General features: G+C 38.5%; 1 protein-coding gene across 1 annotated transcript in view; it reads right to left on the reverse strand.

Moving 5' to 3' along the window:
• MUC2 (mucin 2, oligomeric mucus/gel-forming) overlaps positions 1-11,340 on the reverse strand; it is a 54,829-nt gene that overhangs the window by 1,921 nt on the left and 41,568 nt on the right. Inside the window, exons 38-53 of the mRNA XM_009637313.1 lie at positions 10,467-11,338; positions 9,129-9,303; positions 8,314-8,561; positions 6,989-7,172; positions 6,653-6,857; positions 6,126-6,331; positions 5,427-5,496; positions 5,024-5,124; positions 4,828-4,859; positions 4,476-4,653; positions 3,755-3,859; positions 3,109-3,149; positions 2,337-2,459; positions 1,787-1,885; positions 965-1,093; positions 289-328 (exon numbers count right to left, since the gene is read on the reverse strand). Coding sequence (XP_009635608.1) covers positions 289-328; positions 965-1,093; positions 1,787-1,885; positions 2,337-2,459; positions 3,109-3,149; positions 3,755-3,859; positions 4,476-4,653; positions 4,828-4,859; positions 5,024-5,124; positions 5,427-5,496; positions 6,126-6,331; positions 6,653-6,857; positions 6,989-7,172; positions 8,314-8,561; positions 9,129-9,303; positions 10,467-11,338 — 2,808 coding nt within the window. The remainder of the gene's footprint in view (positions 1-288; positions 329-964; positions 1,094-1,786; positions 1,886-2,336; positions 2,460-3,108; positions 3,150-3,754; positions 3,860-4,475; positions 4,654-4,827; positions 4,860-5,023; positions 5,125-5,426; positions 5,497-6,125; positions 6,332-6,652; positions 6,858-6,988; positions 7,173-8,313; positions 8,562-9,128; positions 9,304-10,466; positions 11,339-11,340) is intronic.

Below are 11,340 nucleotides of genomic sequence, written 5' to 3' on the forward strand. Positions count from 1 at the left end.
AGGGAAAGATCAGAAAATATTTTCAGTGAATTAGCTCCAGAAGTTCATTGCACTTCAGCACTCTCTGGGCTTCACTTGCACACTCAAAGAATTGTCTTAAATGGTCTTTCTGCTTCAGTTTAAACCTTCCCAGAGAGATCAGACAGTGAATGGTTGGAATAACAAATATAAATATAAAAGTATCTATTTAAATACAAACATATCAGCCTCTATGGCTGGAAAAATGGGTTAATTTAAGAAGAAAATTCATTCTCTGTATTGCTGATTCAGGTACACTGGCATACTTACAGGTTTTGCAACAACCATTAGGTAAGAATGCAATAGTGCCCTAGAAGAACAAAGAAACAGGAAAAATATTATTTTCTTTCCCAGTATTAAAAGAGGCTTTTAGGCCAATAGCTGAGGAGAGCAATTCTTCAGTGGCTGGAAATAATCAGAGAAAACTGTAGCATTGTTCTGAATAAACAAAGATAATGGTCTCTTCCAGACCTGAAATCCATCAATTGTAGAAATAAAGAGAATGCTTTGAAGGGAGGCTACAGTCACACAATTTTTCCTCAGAAACAATTCCAAAAAATGTCTTCTCAGAGACTTCTATATTTGAAGAGAGTATGCATGGTGTTACTGGCAGCCTACTGACTGAACAGCTAGTATTTCTGTAACATTCAAGAAAACATGGTTCTTGTTCCGTCAGGACCCGCACAAAGCAGCCAGCGAGGAGTTTGTATTTCAGTGCTGACCAGTGTTTTGACTACTGAGAGACAGCTGCCAGTTATAAGCCTTGAACTCTCACCCAGATATCTTATTTTATACACTCTATAGTGTGCACGGAGGCAGCAGAAACTTTTCCCCTTGGGACTGAAAAACTTCGGTGAAATGTCATCAGAGCTTAATTTGTCTTTTGTTGCTAGTTAGGTGGCTGAACTAAACTGAAGTAGAGGATAAGTTGTCCACATTTACTTACAGGTTTGCAGCTTTCCTCATTGAATGCTGGGCAGGTAATCTCAGATGTGGAAGAGATAAGCTGGTTGTGGACATCTACACAGCTATAAATGGTGCAGTTGTTGTAAAGATCATTCTTAAACTCTCCAGGCTGCAAGCGAAATACAAAATGTAGTAAGAAAAGCTGAAGGGAGTTCACACAGGAATTTTCCTGTCCTCTGACAATGACTTTCCCCTTGTTTCCCAGTCAATTATTTGTAGGTTAACAGCTGTTTCGGGTACAGATTATTACATGTATTGCAGTATGCCATATGTGGCAAGAATCTTCAGTTTCACGTAGGTTCTCCTTGGAAAATAAAAGTCCCTTAAAGTATGTACAGTGCATTAGAGTTATTAACAAAATCATCCCTGCCAATGGATTTTGCCAAGGGAAAGCTAAACTGTTATCTGGTAATTAAGAACAACCCTAAACTTTCACTGTACAAGGGCAATAAAATTGTTTCATAAGCAGGTTTAACTAGTGTTTTTAAGTATACAGAAAACAAATAATATAGAAAAGCCCAAGCTTCCAGATATCACAAGAAAAACCCTGCCAATGGATTTGGAGAGGATTTTGATTTGGATATTGGATTTGTCATACCAGGAAGAGCCTTCCAGAAAATCTGATTTCATGAGTCCTTCCTATCAGGCCAAAAAATTGTAAATAGGTTTTGTTTTAGGTGAGCCTCTGACCTTGCAGGTGCAAACTTACACTAAGCCTTATCCTCTGAGAAGGACATGTTCCCTCTCTGAAAGGGGCAACTTTACAAATTTGGTAGCAACATAAGACATAGAGCATACTTACACTCAAGATGAGGTTAGAATTGTTTCCTGTACGTATAACACACTTAGTCTGCACACATCTTCCACAACATTCACCTTTCACTGGTTGACGTTCATATCCCTACATATTAAAATTAATTAAAAATGAAAGCACTGTGGTAGACGTGTTTTTGAGAAATAAATGAAAACATACTAACACATTAATTGATTATGCTCTGAAGTGCACTCTAGATTTGTGCCTTTCTGTGTTCCAACCCAACAGAAGACAAGTAATAAAAGCAGATGGAATGAATTTAATCACTCTAATAAATATGCTTAATAATTAAATATCACTCCATTAAGCGCTCTACAGAAATTTCCCAGCCAATCTTCTCAGTGTGAACCAAACACTGTAAGTTACATAGTCAAGCTTCACGCAACAGATTGCTCAAGGACAGTTGGTATCCATGGTGGAGTTGGACTCTGGATTTCTGCTCCCTGTCCTTTGCTTATATCACTCATTGATCAAACTGCTTTTCATGTACATGGGTATTATGGGGCGGGGTTTCATTTGTGTTAATTTTGTCACTTACCGGTTCACAGTACGTGTTGCATGGAATATGTTCACATGAGATGATATTCAGTTGAGTGCTGACATTAACTTCATTAGTGCAGAAACAATTCTGACACTTATCAACAAAGACTGAGGAATTAGGCTATAAATTTTAAGACAAAAAAGTTCATATATTAATGAGATATGACATGCGTGACAAATTTCTTAATTTCCAAAAACTCTGTAAACCAAACAATGGAAAAGGAAACAATCATAAACACTATTGGTCAGCTATTTGGCTAGCCATTTATGAAGACAACATTTTAAATACCGAATTTAACATGTGTCTATTGAAGTCCTATGTAGCAACAATAAACTCAGATATTAAAAGTACAGGTGTCATACAAATATCTGCAATAAAACAATCACTAGACTAAGCAGAATTTATTAGGAATCTAAGTCTGTTTAGAATAATATTTATTTACACATCTTTTCATTTTTGAAAGCAGTCTTAAAACTGCAATAATGTGCTGACAGTAAATGTGGACTGACTTTTTAAAATGCATGCACACTTAACTCTAACCCCAAACCTCTCTCTGATACTGACATACAGACAACTCTTCAGTCTTTTTCATACACAGCAAGCTTTTCAGAAAAAAATTAGGGTTTGTGAAATTAATGAACTTCTGACAGGAATTTGAAAATTTCTAAAATATTGATTGTACTAGATAAACCACCTCATAACACTTCTGATAAACTATACTAAATGGTCTTTTAAGCTCTTTCAGAAGACTGTTGAAATAGGAACTTACCAAGAACTCAGCATTCTCATGTACACAAACCCTCTTGGGAACTGTTAACAAACAAGGAGTTAGGTGGTTACATAGGGGGAGGGGGGGGGAAAAAGTCTTCACCCCACTCTACCACTCTAGTCAAACTCATTTCTTCCACAATTGGCTATTCCCCATTTCTGGTAGCAGATATGACATATATAAAGTACAAAAACAAACACAGCATGTGCAAAACAGAAGGAGGATTCAGCCCAATATATGCGGTCCAGTTCATAGCCAAGAATGTCCACTTAACAGGTACAAATAGTTCCTTGTTTCAATTACCGAGAACAAAGCAGACTTTGGAAAGATATCTTCTGTTGGGAATGCTTACAGGGACATTTTGCTAGATTAAGCTGAGACCACAGTGCCAGTTAATTCTGTAGCTGTTCTTACATGTACTTACAACAAGGAAAACTGAATTTGAGCCACCTGATCTACATCTGATTTTGTAGTTTTTTGTCATAGCCATAGCAGTAGTAACCACTGTTAATAGTAAACAATTTGTAAAATCTGACAGTGTTTATTACCTCTTTTAATAGGCTACTGCATACAGTCTTACTAAGTATGACGCTAAATTATGTAATATATAATGCTAATCATTGTAATATATTTCCAAGGGACTTACCACACTGGTACACAGGACAGCACTGACCACTGGGAATATGAGAATGAACTTCAAATCCCAGTGTACACTTGGGGGCTTTAGATGTGCACAAGCTTGTATTGCATTCTGAAAAAAAAGGAATAAGCCAGAAAGTACACTAAATCACAGCTACTAGAAATAGGCATCTATCAAAGCATTTAGGATAGACTTTTCATTGCTAGGAAACAGTTCAGATCCTCTCCAAAGAAACACATTGGAGAAAGAGAACACATTTTTCATAGTGAATCCAAGCACTGGACTGGGGGACTGCACTAGTTTATGAAACTTTTTCTACTATGTAATTAACAAGTGTTAAAAAAGTATAACAATTCTTTGCAGAGAAGTAGTGGACAACTGCTATTCTCTCCAAGGTTGTAGGCAACTGCCACAAAATGAAAACCCACATTGAATTCCATCATCTATCTGCATTTTACTTGAATAAAATGTGATCCTGGACTCAAGAACTATAGATTCAGTTATGCTGAGCCCCATAACTGTAAATTAAGTTATGCTGAGTCATTGCAAACATGTAATAATAAACGTATTTTCCCTAACACCGGGCAAGCTAGTTTTAAAAAGCCTGAGGAAAGATACTATTTTGTGACTCCGTGCTGCAGGTCTCTGGTGCTAAACTAGTTCAGCTGTCTTTTCCTTTCTATTCTTAAAAGGTAGAGAAAGATTAGAAACAAAAGCATAAACTCACTGCAGGTAACAAGGGGACAGCAGGAGTCTTCAGAATTGACTTCATTGACCTCATAGAAGCCTTCTCCACTGCAACTGGCCTTGTTTTGTTCGGCACATTCATGAGGCTCACATACAATGCCATTTCCACCTTCCAGGCAAATACAGTCCTGACAGTCTACTGTAAACTTCTCCCCAAACTGCCATTAAAGAAAATAAAGTGAGTGATTGCATGGTTACCAATTAAAAAGATTGGAAGTTAAAACAGGAATGAAAAGTTGGGAGACTACAAAAGAAGACTGCACCAGTGGAGACCACTCTCCTCTCCCCACCTGTAGCCTCTACTTGAAATACAAGAGCATATGGCAGCATACCTCTCTTGGTATCTTATCCACTCCAACACAGCCTGTGAAAATATCAAAATAAATCTCCATTACCACTCATATGACAGTAGACATCTCTACTATATGTTGTACAAGTACAGCATGCAGTGAGATCTATGTTGCATGCATGAGAAGGAAACAACAAAGAGGAAACAAACATGCATGCAAGTGAAGCAGTAAAACTCACCACAGGTGTTCACACAGACATCCACACCAGAGTCATACAACATTGTTCCATTAGGACAGAAACAACCTTCCACTTGTTTAGCTGAAGTTTCATTTTGTTGACTGTATGAGACAAAACGTTCAGAGGAACACCATTACTGTCACAGGCACACAGATGAAGATTATGCCAAATAACCTTTCACTGAAGATACAGTGTCAAATGACCTGCACATTTGCAATTTAAGGATTGGTATACCCAAAAACCATAAACAGTCCAGGCTTTAGGATCAAGAGAACAATTGTACCAAATCTGACAGTCAATTTAAGACATGACAGGAGGTTGATTTCTCTCATCCACCTATGCATTAGATATGACTGAATAGTTAGTTGTATGAGCTATAACTAACAGTGAAGGGATTATTTACCTTGATTTGCAGGTTATCTCTTTAATAGGACCACATGCTCTGTATTCTTTATCTGAGGGGCATTTGTAAGCTGGAGTGGGAGAATAAAAAGGAGGAAGAGCTCAGTAACGATATCATATAAAAGCCCCATGATCTTACGCCAAGAAATTAAACACTGACTACTTATTTTCCTACGTATCTTCGACAATCTTGAGATTCAAAGAGAAAAAAACCCCAGATATCAGACTCATGTCTCTGAATGAAATTATTATATGCAAATGAGCCATAGAAATATAGCACCATAGTTTATATTAAGGCGATAAAGCAAAGAGTCTATATCTTGATCACATTTTTTTCATAATTTTGGTCTCTTTTGGACAAGTTTTCAAAGGAGAGTGTATTCCTACCCTCTGTCTTCTTCTTACTACAGCTGAAAATGAACGCATATGTCACTAAATACAGAGTGATCTGCTGATGCCTACAAAACAGAAAACTGCCTGTGTACAAAAAAAATCTACTCTTTACAGAGGTTTCTGGCACAGTCAATAGTTGTATATTTTTGCAGGCTGATTTATAATTTCCATTGTTAAAAACGTTACCTGTAAAATTACTTAAGTAAAGCAGCTGATGCGATTTATTGGTGGCTTCACTGCTCAGAAAGCAATATGACTTATCATTAGGACATTATTGCTGAAACAGTTCCATACTAGCTTCCCTAACAGTTCAAGATAAACGGCCAATACTTACAGCAAACACCATGGGTATGGCTTCTCCAGTCAATGCATACACTTTGATCAGCACAGGTGGCAGCATAGATCTGCAGACTTGAGCATTCCAGGTCTAAGTTGGGAACTACACAACTATCAAAAACGCAGGCTGCATAGTACTTTTCAGGCCGGACAAAGCCATGGCATGGCTCAAACACACTAGAAACAGAAACATTTATCATTATTAGTTACTCTGTTTTCCGCCAAGTGAGTGTGGGAAAAGGCAAGAGCACGGGACAGTGGAGAGCAGAGAACATAGAAGAATGTGAGGACAAGAAGAAATGTCACTGTAGCAGCCAGAGGGCTGGAAGCAAATTATCAGAAAGAATGACATCTAGAAACAGTAAAAGGAATGGAAGCAACCCAGAAAGCTACAAGAAATGGAGCTATAGTTAGAAACACTTTTTATGGAGAAATAAATCCTAAAATTGCCACTTAATTTGAAGATCAAAGGCTTATAAACCCCAGAGGAATGTCTACCTTCCCAAAAGAAGCTTGCAGATGGAAGATTCTTTGCAAGGCTGCGTTGGGGTTGTGCTAGGTCCTTTTGTAGGAATTAGGCCTGGAGAGCACTGCGGTTTGGAGGGATCAACAACCTGCCAATGATCTGCCATGGTTTCACAGTTTTCTGCTATTTCTCCATTTGGCAACATGCAGTCATCTGCCGTGTTGTTATTGCAAGTACCTAAAATTGGTAAGGGGAGAAAGAATTCACTCACAGATATGTTATCAAATTCCATTTATCTTTGTGGCAGGGCTATCATTTACCTGTTTGTGGGTTTCTGAGAGTACAAAAATTACAACAGTAAGCCTTACCACACTGTCCATGAGTGTTGTTGCCAAACAGGCTGTAGGGCATTCTGATAGAAAAGGATAAGCCATTGTAGGTCACATTCATTTTTAGGTCAGCAATTTCCACTACGCGGTTTATGCCTGACTCATAGATGCTCAATCCAAATTTTTTATAAGGCAAAGCCACTGCCTGTTTGTTTACTGTCACCTAATAAGTAAAAGAAAACAGAAGAGATATATTCATACATATTTGACTTTAGAAAAAAATTGATAGTTCACTACTTTGCACTGGAGATAGAATGTAAAGGCAAATAATGTCCTTTTAGTTTCTAATAAGTATGCTTGTGTTTCCTTTTATGTCACTAGAAAGTCAAACTTTTCTTCTCTGAGCCAAAGAAAATGTCTATCAGCCACTGATAAACAAGGCCAAAATTCAGAGTTTAAACCAGCTAAATTCTAACACTCAACAGATTTATTACAGTGATGATGGCATTGAGGACATCCCATGAAAGTGCAATATAAAATTCTCCTAAATTCCTAGTGCACACATTTTTAACTTTCTTGGTATGAAGGGAACATGTTTGTAGGAAAATTAAGTGAAAGAAATAAGACCAAATCTTTATTATCTGTTTCAATACAGTAGCCATCATATACCTATGTAAGTAACACTACTATCTTTACTCAGCAAGGGTAGATTTACTTGCTTTGGAAAAAAACACAGATCTAGATGCTGCAAATTTTCAACAAGATGCTGCAATCTAACTTGTAATATTCCCACACAGTAATGTACAAAAATAAAGCAAACAAATCCCACAAAAACCTAAAACCAAATACTTCTCACCCAATTTTAAAGCCCCAAAGCAGGGGCATCATGTTTATCAATGAAATAAACACAGAAGAGCCCCTAATCTGAAAAGTTAAAAATGACACCAATGAAAATTAGTACTTTTTAAAAATACTTAAGCTCAGTATTTCATTATAATATCTAGTTTACGTTGTATCCTCCCATTGAACATTTATTCTTTACCTTTGTTACATAAATATTAATTATAAATTATTTTATTTTATATCCTTAACTCCTAGAAATTTGTCTAGGTTTGTGTATTTAGCAGAGATAAGGCACTGCAAATACTTGAGATAAAAAGGGAAGAAGTTGTAGAAATTTTTCCCCCTATTCAGAGTCAAAAATGCAGTCTTTCAAAGCAGTCCTATTTTATAATCCAAAGTGGTATTAAATCTAAAACACAGATTCCTCCTTAATTTTTTTCCCTAACTTTGTGAATGTAATTATTAGGTTGATGATGTATTAATATTTTAATCAAGAAATCAAAGGTAACATTCTCCAATACCTCTACTTGTACAGTATTTGGTCTGACTGTTGCTATGCGCACTTCCTGAGTCTCATATCTCACAATGAGTGCTCGAGGACAGGAGACTACATCCCGTGTATCACAATGGTAGTTATCAATGTAGACACCAAAGTTGTCAACTTCCTTATAAATCTCTTCCACAAGGACATATGTACAATTCCCTTGATAGCTGTAGTACAGTCCATCAAAAGTAATGTAATGTGGGTCCCCCCAGCCAGTGCAGTAGCCTACAAAAACAAACAGTTAGGTTAGCTTCTTATGGCAACACACAGAATCAGATCAGACTACAAACAAAATCTGTATGTGTGGGATTCTTCTCATCTAACTTGAGGCATTTAAATTTTTAGAGTGTATAATATGTCAATACATGAGCTCATTATCTAGAACTCGCCAATAATAGAGAAAACCAGGCACTTTCAGGGCACAGTTCGTCTGACTTATTTCCAATAGACAAGTTAAAATAAGATTAACTGTACCCTAGATATACCTTTACCGATAGTCTGAAAAAGTAACTTATATGTAGGCTTCTAGCTTACAGGTGTCAACAGCTGGACATTTAAGTCCTGCCTTGGGAAACAAATTTATTCTACTAACATAACAGTTACATAGAAATGATGGCAAACTAGGCAGAAGCCCCCGATTAGCTAAAAAGAATCACTGAAGCACTTCAGACCAACACTAGAAGTCTGACGTTCACAGCCTTGTGTGATACTTGTTCCCTGATAAATATTCTTGCTCTGGACACTAATATTGTTCCCACAGGAGATAAAATATGCAACAAAATGTATACTTACAATCACACTCCCAGTGCCAACAGCATCCATCCTTATCAATGACTTGCACAGGAGAAAGCCCATTGGTACATGTAGGTTTAGGAGGTGGATTACAGATTATGGGAACCACCTGGACTATATTGTCTTCTATACATACTGCCTTAGTGCAGTTACAGAGCTCCCATGACTCACCCGGCTGTGTTTGGAAAGATTCGGAGAAGGGGAAGACAGAAAGAAACGTTATGAAGTAGTCAGACTGACAACAGTTATGCCTGAATATCTTATGCAGAGTATTAAAGTGCCATATGTTTATTGACAATTTTTTCACCACCAGAAGTCTGAAAATGGGAAGAAAGTGCAGCAGTCAGCACCATCAAGGGCTGCAAGATGGGCTAGCACTACTGAGAGCTGCTAAATGAAACACATTACTTATAAAAGTAACCTGAAGTGGGAATTGCCTTTTTTAGTTTCAGCTGTCTAAAAGTTAGATATCTGATCTAATCTCATCAAATAGACTCCCTCTCTAATTGATAGTGAAAGACGCTGATAAATATCAGTGATCAATATATGATCAATCCCCTTCCATGAATGCCTAGAACAGATCAATAGCTAAAGCTACAGTGAACATCAGCTATGTGGGGAGTAATGTCTAAGGTGATTACGTGCTTGCATTATGATTGTATGCATTTTTTCTATCTTCCACCATTTTTTCAGCCATGTATAATTTCTATCCCTGCAGATCTACTGTGTAAGTTGGTAGATACCTAAGCTGTGAGGAGGCTTTAGAAATGTACAAGACTTGTACATTGTAGCTTGTCTGTCAGATGTAGAGAGTTCCAAAAAACTCGGAACTCTAAGTCAAATTTCATGAGCATTTGAAAGTGGTGATCCGTTTCACAGTCCTCTCCTGAAACCAGACTATCACCAAGTATGACTCAATGCAAACTCAGACTAGTTCAACCCTGTAGTTTCTTGTTAAGCTGCCCTGTAAACACACAAACAACTTTTCCCCACTCTAGACCTATTCAAAAGCAGAAAAAGATAGTTTAGCACCATTTAGCCCTTCCTTACCTCTTCATCAAAGCTATCCTAATATAAAGAGAATCACTGAGCTGAGATCTAATTACTTGAACAAAGCCTTTTTAAAACTACCCCTGAAGAACTAATAGCAATATATAAGCTATGAAACTGAATACCATTGGAAGTCATGCTGATACACAAGAAAACAGAAAGAAATAGAATGGACTGATACTTCCTTATCTATCCAGATTAATACCTACTCTGTTACCAATACTGGAATTATGTGCCCAGTTCTCAATCGAAAACAGAATGCTAAACACCCTCATGAAATCTACTCACCGCATAAGATTCATTAGGCAAAATAGAACAATTTCTTCCAGGAGTGGGTGGTGGTGGACTTTTAGTTGAACTTGAAGTACTGAGTGGAGTAACTGTACTATACGTAGAACTTCCTGCAATGGTGAATGCACTTGATGTTTCAGTTGGAGCAGAAGTACTAATTGAGGCAGAGGAAACAATTTCGGAGGTTATGGTAGTGGTAGTTGCAGTGACTGGGGTAAACTTACTGAAGGTTGTTCCTGAAGTAGTGGTAAACGATTCTGTTGGAGTTGTTCCAGAGGTGGTGCCTGGCACTGGGCTTGTTGACACTGATGGCCCTGACACAGTAGTGCTGGCTGTAGGTCCTGGTATCATGGTGCTGACAGTGGTGGTGGTACTTGATCCCGTCGAAGGGCTCCCCGTCCCAGTGGTAGTGGTCTCGTGGGTAGATGTTTCTGTTACTCCAGTGGTGCTGCGGGGAGTGGGTCCCGATGTTGTGGGGACGGAAGTGGTCGTTTTGGTGGTGGATTCTGTTTCAGGGACTCCAGAGGTGGTGCCTGGCACTGGGCTTGTTGACACTGATGGCCCTGACACAGTAGTGCTGGCTGTAGGTCCTGAGGAGGAGGCTTTTTGCGTTGTGGAGCTCACAGTGGTGGTGGTGGTGGTGGTGGTAGTACTTGATCCCGTCGAAGGGCTCCCCGTCCCAGTGGTAGTGGTCTCGTGGGTAGATGTTTCTGTTACTCCAGTGGTGCTGCGGGGAGTGGGTCCCGATGTTGTGGGGACGGAAGTGGTCGTTTTGGTGGTGGATTCGGTTTCAGGGACTCCAGAGGTGGTGCCTGGCACTGGGCTTGTTGACACTGATGGCCCTGACACAGTAGTGCTGGCTGTAGGTCCT

Source organism: Egretta garzetta, unplaced genomic scaffold (assembly GCF_000687185.1).
Source record: "Egretta garzetta isolate BGI_Z169 unplaced genomic scaffold, ASM68718v1 scaffold44, whole genome shotgun sequence".
Lineage (NCBI taxonomy): Eukaryota > Metazoa > Chordata > Aves > Pelecaniformes > Ardeidae > Egretta > Egretta garzetta.